The 25,350-nt window shown below is 43.3% G+C and overlaps 1 protein-coding gene across 1 annotated transcript in view; it reads right to left on the bottom strand.

Annotated features, from left to right (window-relative positions):
* Nucleotides 1–230: 230 nt before the first annotated feature.
* LOC146961001 (complement C1q-like protein 2) overlaps nt 231–25,350 on the bottom strand; it is a 75,670-nt gene continuing 50,550 nt past the window's right edge. The window contains exons 3-4 of the mRNA XM_085771874.1: nt 744–872; nt 231–643 (exon numbers count right to left, since the gene is read on the bottom strand). Coding sequence (XP_085628000.1) covers nt 366–643; nt 744–872 — 407 coding nt within the window. The 3' untranslated portion in view covers nt 231–365. The remainder of the gene's footprint in view (nt 644–743; nt 873–25,350) is intronic.

Here is a 25,350-nt window from a genome sequence, read left to right as displayed (position 1 = left end):
AACAAATACCATATATGATTTACTTATTGTAAAATGTGTATTTGTCCTTGTATGTGAGATCATTTTATTTCAGAAATATTTAACAGGTATCACTCTTTGAAAATGTGACGCATGTGTATAGTAACTCAGTGGTGTCCTAATTATTGACACCATTTAAAGTTTCTAATAATAAAGGACAGTACACGAAGTCTTCAAGTCCATGAATGCAATTTAATGGACACCTTTTTTTATTGCAAAATCAGCCTTGTGATTGACTAATACACATTACTTTTCATTGTAGTGAAATCAACAGTCAAATGTTGATGAATCATTGACATGGTTTGTTTAAGGCCTTTCTTGAAGGTGTCAAAGTAGTCGACTTGAAATCACAGACGATACAGCAGGAAACCACTGAAGCTGTTACGATAGACACCAAAGTCATAAAGCACACAGCCTCCGTACATAGTCAGATAGACCACACTTCCCTTTTCCATTTGGAGAATTAATGCATTTGAAAATGTAGCAGAACTGTCAGCCCGCTCATAATTTTGCAGGATTTTCCCATTATTATGGTAGAAGTTCAGGATCACCCGTGCGTCACGTATCTCGGTGTGGGCAGTAAACGTGAAGTAGTAGACTCCTTTAACTGGAGCAGTGAAGATACCTGGAACAGTAAAAAAAAAAACCCAGAGATCTCATCATCACTGTCCAATACTCAACATTGTCAGCTTATGTTATGAAGCATGTGGTGATGTATACGCTACCTGTATCTGGGTTATAAGCCCCACCAACATTGGTGGGTACACTATCGTAGACAAGTGTTGTTTCAGAGACGTATGGTCCAATTTTCCCTCTGGTAAAGAAACCAGCAGTGAATGCGTACTTCACATTTTCTGTAAAACACAACATGGCAACAAGATTCCCTTTTTAAAGATTGAAACTTGACTTTGTCAGGAACCTCTATTTAAACAAAATAAAACAAATCAAAAAAATTGCACAGAATTCTAAAATGCTCTGGTTAAAATTATGACATTTGTGGCGTTGGGTCAGTTTCAACATGGTTAATATATAACAATAAGAACCGTAACCAGGAGTAGAGAAACAAATGAGATGATAAATAATTGTTTTTAATGTGTTTTACATCTGATTCAAGACCCGGGTCAAAACCGACCCCAACAGATGGTAGCAGAAAGCTGACACAAAACAAAGGTTAAAATGTGGAATTTTTGGAATCTAAACAACAAAGTGCCGAATAAAACTTTTGCACAGTACTGTACCTGATTTCTCCTTCTCAAGAACGGCCACTTTATCTTTCTGGGTTTGAAGTTCAGCCTTCAGTTCGTCTCTCAGAGCTCTGAGCTCAGCCCAGATATCAGCTGCTAACATTGGTCAGCTCCTCCACTTTCTGCCTGAGCCCATGTCCCAGACAGACAGAGGAGCAACACCACCAGCACAGGACCCCCCATTGGAAAACCTCTAGAAACCCCTGCTAGGAAAATCAAACTCAACATGATTTAGTGTGGATGTAGCTACTCCCACTGATCACAGGAGCACAAACTCTGAAAGAAGGTGGCTGCTACTGACCATCCAGTATTTATGAAGGTAGACTGATGCAATGTCCACAGCTGTGGGCAAATGGCCTGATTCTCATTAGTATCATTATTTATCTTATTTAAACAGGTGATATCATGTTTATGGAGCTGGTCAGTGGCTGGACACTCAATGTGTTATGTAACAGTTTTGTTTTTAAAGAAAGGGACAAGTTAGAAATACCAAAATGTCATGAGAACATGTGGGTCAAAGACATCCTAAATATCAGTGATGATATAATAAAATCCTCATTTTGATATCCTTTATGTGAAATCAACCCAGTAAAACAACTTTTCACTTGTTTAAATGGGCTATTGGTCAGTTGGGAGGACTTCTCACCACTTTTTCTCTTTTTAATATTCACAGTCAAGGGCTCAAGATCATGCAAGTGTCTTTCCCATCATGTGTAATTCATTCAATTATTATTGATCTGCCTCAAACCCAAAGAAACAAAAGCTCTTAACAATTTAAGAACACCAGTTTGAAGTTGAGTGTGTCAGTGAGAAGTTTGTACCAGAGGATGGCGCCATGGAGCTGTAACCTACAGTCTGGAGAGCAGCACTGAGCCATGGAGGAAACTGTAATAATGGCTGTTACTTAAGTTAAGACCAAGGATTCAGGAGTTTAAAATAGAAATCCTCCACTACATTCAAACATTACATGGTATGAAAGATGGAAAAGCTATAAAAATATTAGACATTTACAAATCACTAAATAAAACCTCTGATTATGGGAAAAGATAACCCCTATTTTCAATTAATTTGTGTCAATAAATAGAAACATATTTTGTTTGGGTTTTGGTGTCTTTGGGTATGTGTATAATTGGCTATAAAATAAAATCATTGCTACTCTTTCCATACATTTGGCCCTTAATAGCTTGTAAAAATGTAAGAGATGCCATAAAGTAGTGTTTGCATGGAGACAATATACCTTAGCTTGTAAAAATCTGTTAATATTTTTAACTAACAGCTCTACTTTTGCTACTGTGGATTCTTTCTTTTTTATTTTTCTTTGTTTTGCTTGATGAATCTACATGTGTGTTGATGTTATATGTGTAATTTTCATACAGTTAAATGGATAAATGATTTATCAAGGGTTTTTTTAGATGTTATTTATATGATTATTTATCTTATTATTACTTTTCCTTTCTCTTTCTCTTTCTCTCTCTTTTTCTTTTTTTCACTTTTCTTTTTATATCATTTTTTTGGTAATTTGTTTGTTTGTTTTTGCTAGGGTAGCAATGGGTGAGGGGTGGGGGCCACACTGTATTACTGAAATGACATTAGGCTACCTATTATTATTAATAGTAGTAGTAGTAGTAGGCTAGTAGTATTAGGAGTGGACAAATAATATTACTTGCGATTGAACATTGTTAAGGAAATTTGAGAAAAATATGTCAATGTGTGCTGATCATCCAGTATTTATTAGGGTAGACTGATGCAATGTCCACAGCTGTGGGCAAATGGCCTGATTCTCATTCATTTATCTTATTTAAACAGGCGATAAAATGCAACTGGTCAGTGGCTGTACTGAATTTGTGTTAGGTATGAGTTTTTTTTGTCGTTTTGTTTTGTTTTTCTGCTCAGAGAAAGGGACAAGTTAGAAATGCCAAAATGTCATGAGAACATGTCTGTTAAATTGCATCCTAAATATCAGTAATGATATCATAAAATCCTCATTTCTGTATTATTTATGTGAAATCAACCCAGTAAAACAACTTTTCACTTGTTTTGTTTTTTTTAATATTCACAGTAAAGGGCTCAAGATCATGCAAGTGTCTTTCCCATCATGTGTAATTCATTCAATTATTATTATTACTTTAATCATTGATCTGCCTCAAACCCAAAGCAACAAAAACTCTTTAACAATTTAAGAACACAAGTTTGAAGTTGAGTGTGTCAGTGAGAAGTTTGTACCAGAGGATGGCGCCATGGAGCTGTAACCTACAGTCTGGAGAGCAGCACTGAGCCATGGAGGAAACTGTAATAATGGCTGTTACTTAATAAAGTTAAGACCAAGGATTCAGGAATTTAAAATAGAAATCCTCCACTACATTCAAATATTACATGGTATGAAAGATGGAAAAGCTATAAAAACATTAGACATCTAAACCTCTGATTATACTATGTGAAAAGATAACCCCTATTTTCAATTCGTGTCCCATGGTCCACAAATAAAATGACTGTTATAAAAAAAAAAAAAAATAATAATAATAATACTTATTGTAAAATGTATATTTGTTAAAGGATATTCCGGCGTAAATTTAAGCCATGGTCCAATGCGCCGTGACACCAAGTTAGACCAACTGCCAACCGCCTAGCTTCTCTAGTTGTAGCAACTATAGCAATGACCGCACCATAACAAACAGCGCAGTCAAACGCCACTTAAAGCCACAAATAATGCTCGGAACAGCACCAAACGTCATCAACAGTACAAACAGGGTCCCAGCACATCATACGAGGCATCAAACATCTGTTAGCTTAGCCTGGTTTCTATTGAAAAGAGACCAAAACAACTCACCCACTCTCCTCCAGTTAGCTTCCACAGGCAGTGACCACTTGATTCCCCCAGGTCCAGCACATAGCCTACACCGCAGCTACCCCTCTTTCACTTTTCTCCTCCATTTCTTTCAGCTCGTCTTCAGTAAACTCAGTCTCAAACTGATAGTGGCGCCCATTGAAATAAAACCAGTCTTCGTTGTTCTCAAACTCCATAAACTCAGCCGTGTTGTCCCTTCTGTGATGTCTGCTTCACTGTGTTACCGGGCAACGAACGTCATCCTGATCTCGCGTGTGACGTCGCGTCTAATCTCGCGCTTGTTTACGTGATTTTCTCCCGCAAATATCTAAAGTTATAAATGCCCAACTCCGTTCATTTCCCTGTGAACACTCGATTATAACTTTTATAAACTGATAGGCAAGATACATGGACATTTTGGCAGCATTGTATGGAGTAATACACACACATTCATCCTTGAGCTGCGGGACTCTACTTCACTCGGTAATCGGCTACACTCTGACTTCCTGTAACCATGGCAGTAACCATAGATACTGTTCAGTATACATCTATGGGCAGTAACAAGCAGACATCACAGAAGGGCTGAGTTTATGCAGTTTGAGAACAACGACGACTGGTTTTATTTCGATGGGCGCCACTATCAGTTTGAGACTGAGTTTACTGAAGACGAGCTGAAAGAAATGGAGGAGAAAAGTGAAAGAGGGAGAGAGCCGGTGGAGGCTATGTGCTGGACCTGGGGGAATCAAGTGGTCACTGCCTGCGGACGCTAACTGGAGAAGAGTGGGTGAGTTGTTTTGGTCTCTTTTCAAAGCTAACAAATGTTTGATGCCTCATATTATGCTGGGACCATGGATGTACTATATTATCGGCTGGGACCCTGTTTGTACTGTTGATGACGTTTGATGTTGTTCTGAGCATTATTTGTGGCTAAAAGTGGCTTTTTGACTGCGCTGTTTGTTATGGTGCAGTCATTGCTAAAGTTGCTACAATTATAGAAGCTAGCAGTTAGCAGACATCATCTATCGAGGGGGGGTCTACTCGATGTTACGGTGCATTGGACCATGGGTTAAACTTACGCGCCAGAGGTTAAAATTTGGAATTTTCAGGAATCTAAACAACAAAGTGCCAATAAAACTTTTGCACAGTACTGTACCTGATTTCTCCTTCTCAAGAACGGCCACTTTATCTTTCTGGGTTTGAAGTTCAGCCTTGGTAAACTTCAGTTCCACCTTCTGCTCCACCACCATGTCTCTCAGAGCTCTGAGCTCAGCCCAGATATCAGCGCTAACATTGTCAGCTCCTCCACTTTCTGCCTGAGCCCATGTCCCAGACAGACAGAGGAGCAACACCACCAGCACAGGACCCCCCATTGGAAAACCTCTAGAAACCCCTGCTAGGAAAATCAACTCAACAAGATTTAGCGTGGATGTAGCTACTCCCACTGATCACAGGAGCACAAACTCTGAAAGAAGGTGGCTGCTACTACTGACCATCCAGTATTTATGAAGGTAGACTGATGCAATGTCCACAGCTGTGGGCAAATGGCCTGATTCTCATTAGTATCATTATTTATCTTATTTAAACAGGTGATATCATGTTTATGGAGCTGGTCAGTGGCTGGACACTCAATGTGTTATGTAAAAGTTTTGTTTTTAAAGAAAGGGACAAGTTAGAAATACCAAAATGCAGTGGCGGCTGGTGGTGAAATTGATTGGGTGGGCTAACAAATAAGTTATAGCCATAGAATAAAGTAAAAAAAAAAAAAGTACCCCCCCCCCCTCTGACACACGCGCACACAGTGGACCCTGAATAAAACAATGAACAACAGCACAACTGGCATTATGGCAGACATAGATATAAACAGTTTATAAGCTGGGCCTGGGCCTACCTTATTTGAAAAGAAGTTCACATCTGCGGCCTTTTTGGGTGGCAAACATGTTAATGACCATGTCATTAAAGTCTGGTGTTCTAATGAACTCCCGCTCGATAGAGAGCATAGCCAGGGCGTTTAGTCTGTCCTGTCCCATTTTGCTTCGTAGAAAAGACTTAATCCGTTTGAGTGTGCTGAAACACCTCTCTGACTCTGCTGATGTCACTGGAGTTGTGATGTTTATTTGTGTCAATTTCAAAGTTTCAGAAAAGGTGCTCTGAAGATTATTTTCAGTGAGCATCCTCAAAAGTGACATAGCAGACTTGGACGCTGCAAACTCCGCACTGCTGTACATCACCATCAGCTCACCCTTCAGTTTCTCTTTGCAGATCATCGGGAAACTTTCACTTGCGATGTCCAGCTGCTTCTGGGGGAAACTGGTCTTGAACGTAGGGAACAGTTCAGGGTCAATAAGTTCAAAAGACTCCAAGTGTCGGGCTTTCTCAAAGCGAGCCTTTGATTGCTCGATCATTATGTCACAGCACTGTGTAGCCACTGAAACAGTGTTGCACCGCCGCGTCCGGCGCGGTGCTTCGGCAGCAGCTGTGTCTGCATCTGGATTTGACTGTGTGCCCTCGCTGGCGATCTTGTCCTTCACTTCAGTTATGGAGCGGGAAAAATTGTCCAGGGCCTGTCTAGTTTTGAGTGGATCTGTGTTTCGTTTCTGAAGAATGCTGTACAGGATATCAACGTGCAGAAGAGCCGAGTGAAAAAACGACAAAAAAAAAAGGAAGTTGACATCCTCTAGCAATGCGCACAGAATATCTCTCCACCACATATAGAATATATGTTATGGGCTCTGTAAGACACACCGTGAGGGTCCCAAGGAGACAGAGCAGACACCGCCCCCATAGTAACCCCATGAGGTAGTTTCGAATGAGACGTCCCCACCCCGGGTGCACTAAATTTACAGTGTGTACAAAATCACCCCAAACTATATACAAATGGATGTACTCAAGGCGGCGACACCGCAAGACGCTACGTGCCACCACCCCCTGTACATGATCCCCGCACAACCAACCCCGCCAGACGCAAGGGCTGGGTGCAAGGAAGAGGCCACTCAGATGGCCGGCACTCTGCCAGTCCACTGACAAGGATCTTGACATCACCCTGGCCAGGCCCGAGGCCAACTGGCCCAGGGGCACAGTAAATAAATCCTCAGGTCGACCTGGCCCCCAGCACACGCTCCCCAAAGGAGGTACTGGCGGCCACGTTCAAACTATAAAACCTGGTAAAAGTATTTGGCGTTGCCCATGTGGCGGCTGCACACACCTCTGAGAGGGCCGCCCCACGCCACAAGGCCCAGGAGGTGGATACGCCCCGCGTAGAGTGCGCTTTCACTCCCTCCGGCACTGGCTCACCCGTCTCACTGTATGCACGGTGGATAGCATCCACGACCCAGTGAGAAAGCCCAGCCTTAGAAACCGGCTTCCCCCGACGCTGAGGCTGGAAACAGACAAACAACTGATCAGTCGTCCTGAATGCAGCTGTACGTTGAATATAGATCTTTAGCGCCCTAACCGGGCACAGCGCTGACCATTGCTGCCCGTCTGCCCCCTCGGAGGGCCTAAGGGCTCGCAGCTCCACTGATTGATTCAAGTGGAAATCAGTGAGCACCTTAGGCAAGAATGCTGGATTCGGACGGAGGATAACCCCTCCATCCTCTGGCAGGAAGCGGCAGCAACCCTCCTGCACTGAGAGAGCCTGCAGTTCCCCCACCCTCTTTGCAGATGTAATTGCAAGGAGGAAAGCCAGCTTGAGTGACAGCCACTGAAGGCTCACGGTTTCCAGGGGCTCAAAGGGCTCCTTCCCCACAGCTGACAGGACCCTACTCAGGTCCCATGTCGGGATGGTCGGCCTACTGCGTGGCACCAGCCTCTGTGCCCCCTTGAGGAATTGTGCTATGAGGCTAGCATCCTGTGCAGTCAGCTTAGCCTCACCAACACGAGAGGCTTTTATAGCTGCTACCACACCCCTTAAGGTGGAGCATGACTTACCTGATTCCAGGAGCTCTTGCAGGTATCTGAGTACCTCTGGAGCCGAGCATGACAACGCGTCAAACTGGTTGGCCTTGCACCATGACACAAAGAGCTCCCACCGATAAGAGTACGCTGCCCTTGTCGACGGGGCCCGAGCGCTCTGCAGGGTACGAACCACCGAACCTGATAGCCCCATATCTAATAAGCCGGCCCTCTCAGTGGCCAGGCCCAGAGATTCAGCCCCTGCGGGAAGGGGTGGAACAGGGTCCCCTGCGCCTGACTCAGCAGGTCCCGGCGAACCGGGAGCTTCCATGGTGACCCCTGCACCAGTGGTGTCACCCATGAAAACCACGTCATGTGTGGCCAGTCCGGCGCCACCAGAATCACCTGAACGTCCTCCTGACTGATCCTCTGCAGCAGGTTGGGCAGGAGGCTGAATGGGGGAAACGCATAAAGCAGCCCCTGAGGCCACTGGTGTGCCATGGCATCGCAACCCAGTGGCGGCGAATCCCTCCCGATGGAGTAAAACAGTGGGCAGTGAGCATTCTCGCTCGAGGCGAACAGGTCGGCCACCGCCACTCCAAAGCGGCGCCAGATCTGCTCCACCACTGCTGGATGCAGCCTCCAGTTCCCTGGATGCGGCCCCCTCCTGGAAAGGAGGTCCGCCGCCACATTCACCACTCCAGGCACATGCATTGCCCTGAGTGAAAGGAACCGTTTGTATGCCCACGTCCACAGTCTGTGTGCTATCTTGCACAGGTGTAGAGAGCCCATGCCTCCCTGCCTGTTGACGTATGCAGCTGCTGTGGTGCTGTCGGTTCTTATAAGCACGTGGCAGCCCTGCAGCACTGGCAGGAAATGCACCAGGGCCAGGTGGATTGCCCTCAACTCCAAGGCGTTGATATGGCGGCCCTGCCATAGGGCTCCCCAACGCCCACTGGTCCCCCTGCCTTCGTGGATAGCACCCCACCCATCGAGGGATGCATCCACCGAGACCACCTGGCGGCGCAGCACTGGGCCCAGCCTGCTGCCTCTCGCCAAGTTCTCTGGGACCTTCCACCACCTGAGAGCTGTGCACAGCTTCCCGGTAATGAGCACCGACGCCCGCAGATTCCTCTGTGGGCAGAGCCCCAAACCGTACAGGTACCTCTGTACAGGCCGCATGTGCAGGAGAGCTAGCGGCACCACCTGTACAGCAGCGGCCATGAGACCTAGGAGGCGAAGACACAGCTTCCATGTGACCCCGGCCCCCAGGTGAAACCTCTCCAGACAATCCTTGAGGGAATCCTGTCTGACCTGAGTCAACGTGACCAACCCAGTCCTGGCATCCAGCCACATGCCCAGGAACTGGGTGGCCTGAGATGGTTGCAAACTGCATTTCTTTTCGTTGATGCGCAGACCCAGGTACTGGATGTGCACCAACAACATCTGGACATGACGGCGACACTGCTCCTCTGTCTGAGCGCATATGAGCCAATCGTCCAGGTAATTCAATATCCTGAGGCCCTGCACCCGCAGAGGCCCCAAGGTCGCATCCATGCACCTGGTAAAGGTGCGGGGAGCCAGCAATATCCCAAAGGGGAGGACACAGAATTCGAAGATTTTGCCGTCGAAGGCAAACCTGAGGAATCTTCTGTGGCCCTCCCAGATTGGAATCTGGAAATACGCGTCCTTGAGGTCGACTGTTGCGAACCAGTCTCCCACAAGAACCGCCTGCTTCACCCGTGGAATGGACAACATCTTGCACTTCAGGGGTCGAAGAAACTTGTTCAGACCCCTGAGGTCCAAAATAGGCCGGAGTGTCCCATCGCGTTTTGGGATCAGAAAATAACGTGAATAGAACCCTGCCTGCCTGTCGCCGTGATCCACTTCTCTGATGGCCCTCTTGTCCAGGAGAGTGGAAACCTCTGAGCGCAAGATCTCTCTGCGCTGGTGATCTGCAACCATGGTAAAAGCAGGTACTGAAGTCACAGGAGGGGCGCACAAAAACTGAAGGCGATAGCCCTGGGTCATTGTTGAAACGACCCAGGGGTCCACCCCCAAGGACTCCCATGCTTCTGCATGAGGCCCCTGAGGGTTTGGGCCCACAGGGGAAAAATTGGCGTCAGGACTGGGACTTGGGGCCCTGGGGTGCTTTGCCCCCGCGCCCTCTCGGTCCTTTCCTGCCACGCCGCACTGCATCCAGCCGGACCCTCAGATCTGGCTGGGCCTGACTGGCTTGTAGCTGCTGTTGGTGCCCTTGCTGTGGCCTACTCACCTCCTGCCAGCCTGTGGTCTGCCTCAGGGCATTTGTCATCTCTCGAGCCGCACGACGAGCCTCCTGCGCCTGCTGGATCATGGCTGTCGCATCCGGCCCAAACATAGCTGTCGGTTCCACAGGCAGCCTGAGAAGACATGCCCTGTCTTCCGGCTGCAACTGGGACTGTGACAACCACAGATGACGACGTGCTTGCCAGAGACCTGACAAGGCCTTGCCAGCTGCCTCCCCTTGCTCTCTCATGAGCTTGGGGAGAAGTGAGGAGACCTGCTGCAGTTCCTCTACTAGCTGCCCCCCACACTCCTCTGAAAGCTGCTGGACTAAGTGCTGCTGATACAGGGACAATATGGCCGCCGTGTTGGCCAGTTTCGTCTGAACTGCCATAGCCCCATGCATCCTCTCTAGCAACCCATCCATCGCGTTGCAGTTTTTGCTCCGGCTCTTCCCTTTCCCCAGAACTGACTTTGAGGGAGCCACCAGAGCTGCCAAAGCTGCGTCCACGGAGGGTGGCGGCCCACAACCAATCCTCTCTGGAGCGTGAACCGCAGTCATGGCCCGACAGAGGCCGGACCAGTGACCCATTGCCCGTGGCGTTTTAAATTGCTTCCTGACCACCTCCTCAAAGTCTGAGAGGAGGGGCACCAAGAAGCGCGTTGAAGGTTGAGACCCCCCTTTGTCATCATCAAATCGTGAAGGGCCGAGCCCCTGTATAGTCGGCATCTCCACACCAAGAGCAGTTGCTGCCCTACTAATAAGACCTTGCAGGAGAGGTGACCGCTTCTCCTCAAGCTCCCCCTCCTCCTGCTGGTCAGCAGCAAACACATCCTCCTCATCTGAAGGAAACAGGGAAACACTTGCCTCCTCGTCATCACCCTCCACATCTATGAAGGGGGATGCGGGGCGTTCCTCATATGAGGGCCCTGGGGGCGAATGCACAACCTCGGCTGGGACACAGCACACAGACCGCACCCCCCCCACTGTTCGCACAGTGAAGGGGCCTGGAGCGGAAACCATGCCAGCCTGCCCCATTTCTGCAGCTGCAGGCTTGAACCGCTTGGTGGCCTGCAAGCCTACACCAGGGGTATCCCTTATTATGCCCTGTTTCTGAAACAACCGGCAGCGTGCTTCCCTTTGCCTTGCTGACATGCAAAAACAACTCATACATGCAGCCGGATCCTCCCGTGCTGCCCATGCATGCTCCCCCCCCAAGCAATAAACACACAAGTCATGGGAATCATCTATGGGGATCTTCCCCCCCACAACCCAGGCATAATGGACTCTCCCGACTCGTCATGGCGGTGACGTCACCGTCACGTGACCCGGAAAAGTTTATGGTGGAAAGTTTGTTATTGTTTCACTTCTTGTTCGTTTTTGTGTATTATGCTACCCACAAGAATTAACTTGGATATAGGGAGGGAACGGACGCTTTTGCCGCTGTTGTGCCGCTCCCCGACACAACACAATGCGCGGAAGCGTTTTTTTTTTTTTTTTTTTAAAGGCAAGAAAGCCGCCCAGGAAGAAAGTGCTGGCCGTGCCCGCGACTTGTCGCTTCTCCGGCCAGCTGTACCTACACGGCACAATCCTCCTAATGGACAACTTCCCCACACAAAAGGGAAAAAGGAGATATGAGAGAGGACGCTGGCTGCACCCGCGACTTCGTCGCTTCCTCAGACCAACTGTACGCTCAGTACCCCCAGCTCAACTCCTCTTCCCCAAGAAATGTAAGGGAGCAAAAGCGACTTTTCACCCTGAGAGGAGTCCAACACAGACCAGCTCTCTACCCGAAGGTATGTGGATGCACAAAAAGCCACCGATCAACTCCCTCTCTCACACAATTCGTTTCTTCTGTCTCTTTCGTTCTCACGCCGTCTGATCTGCAGTGAAAATCAGAGGATCAGCTGATCCCTGCGCAGCTGGGTCCATTTATAGGGCGCAGGGGAAGCCACGGTAGGCGTGGTGTGTCTTAAAGAAGTTTTCACGTCAGCTGCTAGAATGTCAGTAAATCCCATAACATATATTCTATATGTGGTGGAGAGATATTCTCATACGATAGAGAACTGACTGTTCTGCTCCTGCTCTGTTGTGCAGGTGGCCATCAAGACACACACACACACACACACACACACAGTTAACCTACCCACAGTGCCACCCAGTAAAAGGTAAGCAGTTAGTCACCATGGTGCAGGCTGCCACACAGGTGTATTCAATCAGATCATTAGCACATGGAGGGGTTTTGTGGTGATCAACTATTGTGCTTGTATTGTTCTGGCTATGTGCTGGTCCATAGAGTCAGAGGAGGTTGGTCCTCCTCTATTTTTTAGAGGCCAGATGAACATCAACATATTTTTTAGAAAGAGTAACTGGTTGAATTAAACCATTACCACATCATTTCATGTCTCCACTAAGTTCACTTTCCTCCTCCTCCTCTTTTTCTCCCTCCTTCCTCCCTCCTCCTCTCCCTCCTCTTCTTCTCCATCCTTCTGCCTTCTTTCTCTCCCTCTTCCTCCTCCTCTTCTTCTCCCTCCTTCTGCCTTCTTTCTCTCCCTCTCCCTCCTCTCTCCTCCTCCTCCTCCTCTTCTTCTCCCTCCTCCTCTCCCTCTCCCTCTTCCTCCTCCTCTCCCTCCTCCTCTTCTTCTCCCTCCTTCCTCCCTCTTCCTCCTCCTCCTCTTCTCCCCCTTCCTCCCTCGTTCTCCTCCTCTCCCTCCTCCTCCTCTTCTTCTCCCTCCTTCCGCCTTCTTTCTCTCCCTCTTCCTCCTCTTCTTCTCCTTCCTTCCTCCCTCCTCCTCCTCTCCCTCCTCTTCTTCTCCTTCCTTCCTCCCTCCTCCTCTTCTCCCCCCCTCTTCTTCTCCCTCCTCCTCTCTCTCTGCCATTCAGCCCAATGCAATTTATTTCACAGCAGAGTAGCAGGAGCTCAACTTTTTAATTCGCTGGAATGGGCATTATACTTTGTTTGATTTCATCAAAAAATAGTCACAAGTCACAAAAAAGGTCCTCTACTTACTTGTTGTGGCTCATTTCTTTTTTTTTTAAAGTATCATTGAAAAATCTCACATTCATCAAAGTCTCAACCTCCCTTCTCGACAGCTCTGTCTGTAGTCCAATGGGTAAGGTGGCTGCTTGCCAACCTCAAGGTCACTGGTTCAAATCCAAGATGGGCACTCTTGTTATGTTATGTTGAATTCTGCTCCCCTCCCCCACCTTCAATTGGTTACAGGTGTTCGTTAAGCGCCACAGTTTGCAGCACATCATCACAATCAATGACAACATGTTTAAGTGTGTGCTCTCTGTGGTGAAATGGCAGAGTAAAGGTTTATTGATCATGAGGCCATGGGTTCGATTCCTGCCTCATTCATGTGGTACTTTCTGATAGAGACTTCATTCAAATTCTCATCTGTAGACAAACTTCTAATGGCTCATTTATACTCTTTTCTTTCTTTCTTTTAAGCATCATTGAAAAATCTCACATTCATCAAAGTCTCAACCTCTCTTCAGAAGTCAGTGACCTCTTATACATGGATTTCTTTTACTCTTCTCTCATTGAATCTAACTATGGTGAAATGGTTAGGTCAGTGGGCTGATGTACTGAAGGATGTGGGTTCAATTCCCTCCTTGGACATGTTTCTTGTATGCCATTCCGCATGTCTTTGTCAATTTATTCTGCTAATTCAGCATGGTTCAGCAATGGCTTTCAGCATTCACACCATTTCCATTTTTGGAAATGCTTTTTCTAGTTATTCTTCGTCCTCTTACGGAGTTGCAGGCCATATTATATATCAAAACGTGCGTCTTGATCGGGATCGGTGTGCTATTACTTTTCTCAACAGTTTACGAATTTTTCGCGACGTAGTCGCAAAAAACTGCGCAAAAATTTTGCTGTGCCCGGTTAGGGCGAATTTTGCGAAAAAGACCAATCATTGGAGTTTAACAAACTTCTACTGCTCAGGCATACTTTCACCTAGAGACTCCATTTAAACTTTAAACAGTAGACACAAGTCTTGTGTATTGTCGTATTACTCCACGTTTTGATAGGTCATATAGTTTTTGATCAATCCCTGATCAATGACCATGATCATTTTTGGAGAAATTATGAGTTTATAATGGGTGTGTATTGCATGGAATGTTCGTGTCAGAGTGCGTGACATCATCGGTTAGAGTGGGAGAGAGTGAAGAAACATTCTGTATTTTTTCTGGATAAACTGTCAGCACGGCCACAATTTACACTCTACAGACATAATTTTTTCAGAATTTGTAAGACAAACTTGTTATCTCTCATGTCATGTGCTCAAAATATCAGAGAGACTTACAGAATTGACAGAATCAGCCTCTGAGTGCGGCCACGTCTGTCCCTGCTCCTCATTGAGTCCAATACAAATATTTTCTGAGAGAAGCAGAACGGCCTGATGTTTTAAAACTGCCAGCGTCGCCAAAATATTTACTGTAGAAACACCAAATCGTACCGAAATTTTCAGTAAGTCCTTAGAGCAACGTTGATCTGTGTTTTGTTCTGATAGGAGTTACCGTTTTCTCATGCTAGGCCTAATTGTGAGACCGGTGCAGAGGCAGAAAATGGCTCTTTTTCTCCACGTTTCTGTCTGTCTCAGCCTGCGGGGGCCCCTATCGCCGTGGTAACCTCTTTGATCCTCAGGCCAGAGCTCGTTAACTTCATAAACAATCCACCTGGCGCTCGTTTAAATGTCACAGCTAAATCAGACTGACACAGGATGCAGCTACTAACTAACTATGTGTCAAGTCAGTCACACACACACACACAGACTCTAGAGCCAGCTTCATGTGATTACAGTTAAACACACACACACACACACACACACCTACACACACACACACACACACACACACACACACACACACACACACACAGTTAACCTAATGTGGTTACAGCTCCTCCATATCAGTGCTTATAGAAAGATGATCATGTGTCTGTCTGATCAGCTCTGTCTTGACCTTAAAATCGTGGGTTTGATTCCCATGTTGACAGAGATGGCACAACCCGCAGTAGCTCCCGTGGCCCATTCAAAATTTCCCGAGACGAAATTTTCTAGTTCAATTATTATAATTTTTTACAACAACAATAATTGATCTGCCTCAAACCCAAAGCAACAAAAACTCTTTAACAATTTAAGAACACCAGTTTGAAGTTGAGTGTGTCAGTGAGAAGTTTGTACCAGAGGATGGCGCCATGGAGCTGTAACCTACAGTCTGGAGAGCAGCACTGAGCCATGGAGGAAACTGTAATAATGGCTGTTACTTAAGTTAACTCATTGAGTGCCGCGCTCCTTTCCAAAGTTTTAGTCAAGTGTACCGGCAAATTAGACCATATTTGACTTTTTATTTTAGAGCCATAGTGTATTCTATATTATTGCCACCAACACATACTGTAGCTCATTTGAAAGGTTTAACTTTATCCTTCAAATGGCCACAAACCGTTTGTTTCTACGTGCCTCCGTTCCTGAGAAAAGTCAAGCTAAACATGGCTGGGTTTCACCAAAATCCCTCCTTTTTTTCTAGAAAAGGAGATAGAGCGTCTTTTATGAAAGGTGCGCTGTTTGTGCCTGTCTCTCTTCTCACACTCGCATTTCTGGATCAAAGGGCTCGTATAAGATAAATATACACAACAATTGTTGTTCTATTCACAAAACCACCATCGGGGGCGGGGGGGGCGCCACTAAACAACAATAACACAGACGCACCGTGCCGTGTCACAGCCTCTCGCCGCGGAACGTGAGGCTCTGCCGGCCACAGCGGCTCGCGAACACCGGTCCCGCCGGTGGTCGTGGTCCTTCTGTGGTACGGGTCGGTGGTGCCGGTCTGCTTTGGCCCAGAGACCATCAGATTTTACCGCGGGAGGACTTTGGGGAGGACACGGTGTTGCTCCAGATGAAGACCGGGCGGGACTGTCGGCTGAGAGCTTCCTGTTTCTGCTCCCAGCTGCTGCAGCCTCGCGGGTGAGAGCAGAGCAGCTGCGGCGCAGCTGCGCTGCATCTGCATGCAGAACTCTGTTTGCAGAAGCTGAGTTATGATAAAAACTTCCAGATCATGAGCTGTCATGTGACTTTGATCGTCATCTATTTCAGTTCTCCTCGTCGTAGAGTCCCCAAATTTACATATAATGTGTATTAAAGTGTCTATTTTCATAATTTAAAAAAAAAGCAAAAAACGAAAAATTTCGTTTTTGGCACTCAACGCATGGGAACGAAAAACGAGAAATTACGTGGTTGGCACTCAATGAGTTAAGACCAAGGATTCAGGAGTTTAAAATAGAAATCCTCCACTACATTCAAACATTACATGGTATGAAAGATGGAAAAGCTATAAAAACATTAGACATCTAAACCTCTGATTGGACTATGTGAAAATATAACCCCTATTTTCAATTCAAGTGTCCCATGGTCCACAAATAAAATTACAATTAAAAAAAAACAAACTTATTGTAAAATGTGTATTTGTTAAGATAATATTTTTTCAGAAATATTTGGTATTTCTGAAAAATACAACAGGTATCACTCTTTGAAAATGTGACGCATAGTAACTCTGTGGTGTCCTAGTAATTGAGGGTTGTGTGAGACAGAGCCTGTATTTATACACACACTAATGCTCAGGGTTGATAAAGTTTTTAGAATATTGCAGTTAATACATGTTTTATAGTTTCTGATAATAAAGGACAGTACAGGAAGTCATTAGGTATGAATGCAATTTAATGGACACCTTTATATTGCAAAATAAGCCTTGTTATTGAGTAATACACATTACTTTTCATTGTAGTGAAATCAACAGCCAAATGTTGATGAATCATTGACATGGTTTGTTTAAGGCCTTTCTTGAAGGTGTCAAAGTAGCCGACTTAAAATCACAGACGATACAGCAGGAAACCACTGAAGGTGTTCTTATAGACAACAAAGTCATAAAGCACACAGCTTCCGCACAAAGTCAGATAGACCACACTTCCCTTTTCCATCCTCAGAATAAATGCATTTGAAAATGTAGCAGAATTGTCAGCCCGCTCAGAATTTTGCAGGAATTTCGCATTATTATGGTAGAAGTTCAGGACCATCAGTGCTTCACGTATCTCGGTGTGGGCAGTAAACGTGAAGTAGTAGACTCCTTTAACTGGAGCAGTGAAGATACCTGGAACAGTAAAGAAGCAGAGATCTCATCATCACTGTCCAATACGCAACATTGTCAGTTTATGTTATGAAGCATGTGGTGATGTATACACTACCTGTATTTCGGTCATAAGCCCCACCAACATTGGTGGGTACACTATCGTAGACAAGTGTTGTTTCAGTATTAAATGGTCCAATTTGCCCTCTGGTACTGAAACCAGCAGTGAATGCGTACTTCACATTTTCTGTAAAACACAACATGGAGACAAGATTCCCTTTTTAAAGATTGAAACTTGACTTTGTCAGGAACCTCTGTTTAAACAAAATAAAACAAACAAAACAATTGCAAAATTGATTCTCTGGTTAAAATTATGACATTTGTGGCGTTGAGTCAGTTTCAACATGGTTATAGCAATAAGAACCGTAGGTAACCGAGAAACAAATGGGATGATAAATAATTGTTTTTAATGTGTTTTACATCTGATTTACTGTAAGACACGGGTCAAAACTGAGACCAACACAACAGATGGTAGCAGAAAGCTGACACAAGACAAAGGTTAAAATGTGGAATTTCTGGAATCTAAACAACAAAGTGCCGAATAAAACTTTTGCACAGTACTGTACCTGATTTCTCCTTCTCAAGAACGGCCACTTTATCTTTCTGGGTTTGAAGTTCAGCCTTGGTAAACTTCAGTTCCACCTTCTGCTCCACCACCATGTCTCTCAGAGCTCTGAGCTCAGCCCAGATATCAGCGCTAACATTGTCAGCTCCTCCACTTTCTGCCTGAGCCCATGTCCCAGACAGACAGAGGAGCAACACCACCAGCACAGGACCCCCCATTGGAAAACCTCTAGAAACCCCTGCTAGGAAAATCAACTCAACAAGATTTAGTGTGGATGTAGCTACTCCCACTGATCACAGGAGCACAAACTCTGAAAGAAGGTGGCTGCTACTGACCATCCAGTATTTATGAAGGTAGACTGATGCAATGTCCACAGCTGTGGGCAAATGGCCTGATTCTCATTAGTATCATTATTTATCTTATTTAAACAGGTGATATCATGTTTATGGAGCTGGTCAGTGGCTGCACACTCAACTTGTGTTATATTTGTTGTTGTGGGTTTTTTTTTTGCTCAGAGAAAGGGACAAGTTAGAAATACCAAAATGTCATGAGAACATGTGGGTCAAATGACATCCTAAATATCAGTAATGATATAATAAAATCCTAATTTATTAATTCTTAATGTGAAATCAACCCAGTAAAACAACTTTTCACTTGTTTAAATGGGCTACTGGTCAGTTGGGAGGACTTCTCTCCACTTTTTCTTTTTTTTAATATTCACAGTAAATGGCTCAAGATCATGCAAGTGTCTTTCCCCATAATTTGTAATTCATTCAATTATTATTGATCTGCCTCAAACCCAACGCAACAAAAACTCTTAACAATTTAAGAACACAAGTTTGAAGTTGAGTGTGTCAGTGAAGTGTTAAGTTAAGACCAAGGATTCAGGAGTTTAAAATAGAAATCCTCCACTACATTCAAACATTACATGGTATGAAAGATGGAAAAGCTATAAAAACATTAGACATTTTACAAATCACTAAATAAAACCTCTGATTATCGGAAAAGATAACCCCTATTTTCAATTAATTTGTGTAAATAAATAGATACATATTTTGTTTGGGTTTTGGTTTTGGTGTCTTTGGGTACATGTGTATAATTGACTATAAAATAAAATCATTGCTACTCTTTCCATTTGGCCCTTAATAGCTTGTAAAAATGTAAGAGATGCCATAAAGTAGTGTTTGCATGGAGACAATATACCTTAGCTTGTAAAAATCTGTGAATATTTTTAACTAACAGCTCTACTTTTGCTGCTGTAGATTCTCTTTTTCTTTTTTTTGCTTGATGAATCTACATGTGTGTTGATGTTATATTAATTTTCATACAGTTAAATGGATAAATGATTTATGAAGGTTTTTTTTTTTTAGATTTTATTTATATGATTATTAGGGCCACGGGCAATCGCACCGGGCACTGGTCCCAACAGCTATGAAATAGCTGCAGGGACCAGTGCCCGGGCACTACTGTTATTGTGTGGATTTTTTCCTAGTTAGTGTGAATGCAAAAGGCATTCACACTATTGTTATTCACTCAATTTTTATTCTCTTTTTTTATTATTAGTGTGACTGCTGAAGCAGTCACACTATTGTTCTTCTGTTTGGCCATTTTCTTCCGCCTTTTTACGGTCTTCTTCTAGTCCTTCATACTTTGTGCTATTTCAACAATTCATATATCAAAACGTGCAGCTTTTTTTTAACTTTATCGGCATTACTTTTCTCTTTTTAACTCTTTATACTTTTTAAAATATTTAACTTTTTCTGATTTTTTTCAGCTTTATAATGTGTGTGTGTTGCGTCTAACGAGCAGAGCCAGAGTGGTGTCAGAGTGGAGAGAGGCAAAAAAACATTCTAGAGTTTTTCTGGCTAAACTGTCAGCACGGCCACAAATTAAACTCTAGACAAATTATTTTCTCCAGTTTTGTAGCCACACTTGTCTTCTGGCTAAAATTCTGGTCAAAAATGCAAAGAGACTTAGATAATAATTTAAAATATTTTTTAAATGCAGCCAGGGAGCTCTCTGCTCTCATACAGCTCAATGCATTTTTTTTCACAGCAGCAGGAGAAGGAGCTCAACTTTGTAACTTGCTGTTAAGTGCTTTTTAAATCATTTTAATTCACCAAAAAATAGTCACAGGTCACAAAAAAGTCATCTTCTTACTTGGTGTGGCTAATTTACTCATTTCTCTTTATTTTAAGCATCATTGAAAAATCTCACATTCATCAAAGTCTCAACCTCTCTTACTCATAACTCTGTCTGTAGTCCAGTTGGTAAGATGTCCGCTTGCCAACCCCAAGGTCACTAGTTCGAATCCAGGCTGAGCAATCTTGTTATGTTATGTTGAATTCTGCTCCCCTCCATCACCCTCAATTGGTTACAGGTGGTCGTTAAGAGACGCATTAATTGCTAGTGCCACCATTTGCAGCACATCATCAAATTACAATGGCAACATGCTTTAGTCTGTGCTCTCTGTGGCGAAGTGGCAGAGTAAAGGTTTACTGATCATGAGGTCATGGGTTCGATTCCTGCCTCATTCATGTCTTCTTTTTAGATGTAAACTTAAATTATTATCCAAATACTAATCAACTAAAAATAGCATTTAGGCTCCTATAGGCTCCTATACTATCTATCTATCTATCTATCTATCTATCTATCTATCTATCTATCTATCTATCTATCTATCTATCTATCTATCTATCTATCTATCTATCTATCTATCTATCTATCTATCTCTTCAAACCCTTTGTCTCTTTTTTCACTTTCTTTCCTTCTTTTACTCCTTCATTTGTATTTTACATAACTTATTTCTATATTTCCCTCTCCATCCATCCATCCATCCATCCATCCATCTACTTCGTTCTATCTATCATCCCCCTCTCTCTTTTTCTTCTTTCTTTCTTTCTTTCTTTCTTTCTCCCTCCATCTACCCTTCCCATTTTCTTTCTTTCCTTCTGTCCTTTTCTTTTTTCTCTCTTGTTCCAACCTTTTTCTTTCTTTCTTTCTTTCTTTCTTTCTTTCTTTCTTTCTTTCTTTCTACTCCTTTTCTCTTTCTTTGTTTCTACCCCATTTCTTTCTTTCTTTCTTTCTTTCTTTCTTTCTTTCTTTCTTTCTTTCTTTCTTTCTTTCTTTCTACCGCTCTCTGTATATATCTCTCTTTCATTTATCCACCCCAATTTCTTTACTTCTTTCTTACTACCCCTCTGTCTCTTTCATTCATTCTCTATTCTCTTTATCTTCTATTATTCTGTTTTTCTTACCTTTTTCTTTCTCTATCTACCCTTCTCTGTGTGTCTTTCTCTTTCTTTCTGTCCTTTTGTTCTTTCTTTCTTTCTTTCTCCATCTACCCTTCCGATTTTCTTTCTTTCCTTCTTTCCTTTTCTTTTTTCTCTCTTCTTTCTTTCTTTCTTTCTTTCTTTCTTTCATTCTTTCTTTCTTTCTTTCTTTCTTTCTTCAGCTCATTTAGCATTGTTTCAACAATTTCTTTAGCATTCACACCATTTCCATTCTTGGAAATGCTTTTTCTAGTTAGTGTGACTGCTGAAGCAGTCACACTATTGTTCTTCTGTTTGGCCATTTTCTTCCGCCTTTTTACGGTCTTCTTCTAGTCCTTCATACTTTGTGCTATTTCAACAATTCATATATCAAAACGTGCAGCTTCTTTTGAACTTTATCGGCATTACTTTTCTCTTTTTAACTATTTATACTTTTTCAAATATTTAACTTTTTCTGATTTTTTTCAGCTTTATAATGTGTGTGTATTGCGTCTAACGAGCAGAGCTAGAGTGGATAGAGGCAAAAAAACATTCTAGAGTTTTTCTGGCTAAACTGTCAGCACGGCCACAAATTAAACTCTAGACAAATTATTTTCTCCAGTTTTGTAGCCACACTTGTCTTCTGGCTAAAATTCTGGTCAAAAATGCAAAGAGACTTAGATAATAATTTAAAATATTTTTTAAATGCAGCCAGGGAGCTCTCTGCTCTCATTCAGCTCAATGCATTTTTTTCACATCAGCAGGAGAAGGAGCTCAACTTTGTAACTTGCTGTTAAGTGCTTTTTAATTCCTTTTAATTCACCAAAAAATAGTCACAGGTCACAAAAAAGTCCTCTTCTTACTTGGTGTGGCTAATTTATACTAATTTCTTTTTGTTTTAAGCATCATTGAAAAATCTCACATTCATCAAAGTCTCAACCTCTTTTGCACAACTCCACTGTAGTGTAGGGGTTAGGGTGACTGCTTGCCAACCCTAAGGTCACTGGTTCGAATCCAAGGGAAGAATTCTTGTTATGTTATGTTGAATTCTGCTCTCCTCCCCCACCCTCAATTGGTTACAGGTGTTTGTTATCTCCTTGATTACTCGCACCAGTTTGCAGCACATCATCACATTACAATGAATGACAACAGTCTTGTTAGCAGTGTGCTCTCTGTAGCCGAGTGGCAGAGTAAAGGTTTAGTGATCATATGGTCACGGGTTCGATTCCTGCCTCAGTCATTTCACATCATTGCTTGACTTTTGATTCCAATTATTCAGCTGTCATTGGACAGTCTTTGATTCCTCATAGTATAAAGCTCATTGTAACTCAGGTTCTCTGTGGCCATATGGTTAGTGTGTTAGGTGTTGTGCTATTTCAACAATTCATATATCAAAACGTGCAGCTTTCTTTGAACTTTATCGGCGTTACTTTTCTCTTTTTAACTATTTATACTTTTTAAAATATTTAACTTTTTCTGCAAATTAAACTCTAGACAAATTATTTTCTCCAGTTTTGTAGCCACACTTGTCTTCTGGCTAAAATTCTGGTCAAAAATGCAAAGAGACTTAGATAATAATTTTAAATATTTTTTAAATGCAGCCAGGGAGCTCTCTGCACATCATCACATTACAATGGCAACATGCTTATGTCTGTGCTCTCTGTGGTGAAGTGGCAGAGTAAAGGTTTAGTGATCATGAGGTTGTGGGTTCGATTACTGGTTCAGATCTTGCCTCATCAACAATTATAGTGAATTATTTTCCCAGTCGTCCTCTGTTGACTTCTGATAACTTGCTTCATGTTGAAACTGCTGCTCTCAGCCTGAAATTCACAGAAATTTTCATTCTAAGTCTTACTTGGTGTGGCTAATTTCTGCACTTTCCTTACCTTTTTTCTTTAAGCAGGAGCCAGTGATCCTCTTATTAAAGCCTGTGGAAACCCGGCTTGTAATATCAAAAATGCTTATATTATATCAAAGTTGAGTGTCTCATTAAGCATCCACAAAAGTCTGAGTGAAAATAACTGTTCATAACTATTAAAAAACCTGGTTTGAAAACAGCTCATTTTGCTGTTTAACCTGGTTTAGACCCACTGGTCAGGACAGTGTGGGCGTGGCTCTGATTGACATCTCCCTGGCTCCGCCCATGTCAAACAGTCTCATAGCAACAATACATCCATGGCAACAACACAGTAATGGCGACCATAAACAAGATCAAGCCGTATATGTTTGAGCCCTCTGACTCGGATGAAGAAGCAGAAGCCCTGCCCGTTCAAGATGATTCATGTGATGTGGTCACTGAATGGTAAGTTTTAAAATATTTGTGATTCATATTAGTAGCATATTACTTAGTAGAATATTTAGCATAACCTTTACATGCAATGCTAGCTAAGACGAATGACAACGGGAGGCTAACGTTAGCGCCTTTATTCATTGAGATATTTGTCATCGAAAAGATGATTATGCTCCGATCTTTAGAAATATTTTCCCGGCTCGAATGTTCCCCTCCGACAGGGCAGACTGGCCGTCTCTGTGTTGTTGAGAGTCACAGAACGGCCAGTCCAGGGCCCCGTGAAAACAAGAGTTAACTTAGAGGAGACTTTATCTGAACCCCGTCCGGAGTAGCCTATTATTAGACCTCAATTGCATGTTTTATCCTCGATGAGGATTTGTTTGAACGTTCCCGTTTTTCCTGCACCGCAGTTTATCTGTTTATCTTTATCAGCCCTCATATCACTCACACATGGACACGCGGAGTTCAGAGCACTTATTTCTGTCTCATTCTCTATACGGTATCTATTTATGTCAGATAAAGTATGCTATCAGTCTATCAATAATCAGTGTAGTATAAAGAGACTATGTGCACTTATCAATTTATTTCCAAGTGTGATCGATGCGGACTATACGCACATCCTTGTCACGTTATAATCGAAAAAAAAAAAAAAAACATGAACTTATCCGGTAACCTAAACACCCTGACAAGCCACTCGATCGTTTAGTTGTGATGATTGCACCAGACGTGACGACACACATGGGTGCTGAAACCCGGACCCGAGCGACAGAGACAGAGTACAGTAAAAATGTCCCACCCCGAGAATAGGATGTCATTGAGCCAGGCCGAGTCAAAGTTAGTCCCTGTCCGACCCTGCTCTGCGGTTAAAACAGTGTTGTTTTCCGCAGCATCACCTGCGGGAAACAACGACAGCAGACGCCAGGAAGAATAGTCTTCATTATGGTGGAGACTAATGGGGATCTGTTTGAAAAAATATACAATATACTAACTTACTGTGTTTTGGTGAATATTGTGAAGTCAATACTGCCTAATTTAACCATACTTTGTACTTACAGGTGTTCCTGTGGAGAGTGCCAGACAATGCCAACAATGGCAGAAAACATTTGCTGCCAGGTGGTTACAGCGGTGTGTAGCATAATAATACAATAAAAACATTAACCAATTCTTATTTAATTCATTCTTTGTCAAATCTCATACTCACTTTTCTGTTATAACTAACTATATCTTGGGCAGAGGGACAAAACATTTATACAGTGTTCTTCCAGTGTGAAGTAATTGGTAGCTTCCTACAAAATTTCCCCAACACTGCTTTTCTTTGACTGAAATGTTTCTTAAAATGTTTTTACATTTAAGCATGTAGTTCTGCCTGTCGTTCATACCAAATCAAATAAAGGTCAGAAACAGGTGTGAGGAGCTTCCAGAGCCCCAAGGTGCATGACCCTTCATCCAGGGCTCGAACCTGTGTGCCTCAATCCCTACGCCCTACAAAATGCCCTGAATATATATAGGGCAGATTATGGACCCCCACCCGCTAGAGAGAGAGCAGCGTAAGTAATAGATAATTCAATGTCTGGCATTATATAATACAAGAATCAATACTCCATTCACCTTGTTCATACAGCAACTCTTTAATAAAAACTTTGAGTAATGCAAATACTGCTTTTATCTTGCATGCCCAAACACACACAGCATTAACAGGGTTCCCATACATTTTTACCAATGAGTTTTCAAAACTTTTTCATAAAGTTTCCATAACATGTTATAAACAGTGTAAGAGAGTCCGCAACAGATAGAAGTCAGTGTAAAGAACCTA

Source organism: Trachurus japonicus, unplaced genomic scaffold, assembly GCF_045865225.1.
Source record: "Trachurus japonicus isolate A0001 unplaced genomic scaffold, Traja_1.0 AP029687.1".
Lineage (NCBI taxonomy): Eukaryota > Metazoa > Chordata > Actinopteri > Carangiformes > Carangidae > Trachurus > Trachurus japonicus.
Note: the sequence above shows the minus strand (reverse complement) of the source record. Positions and strands in the feature narration are given on the sequence as shown.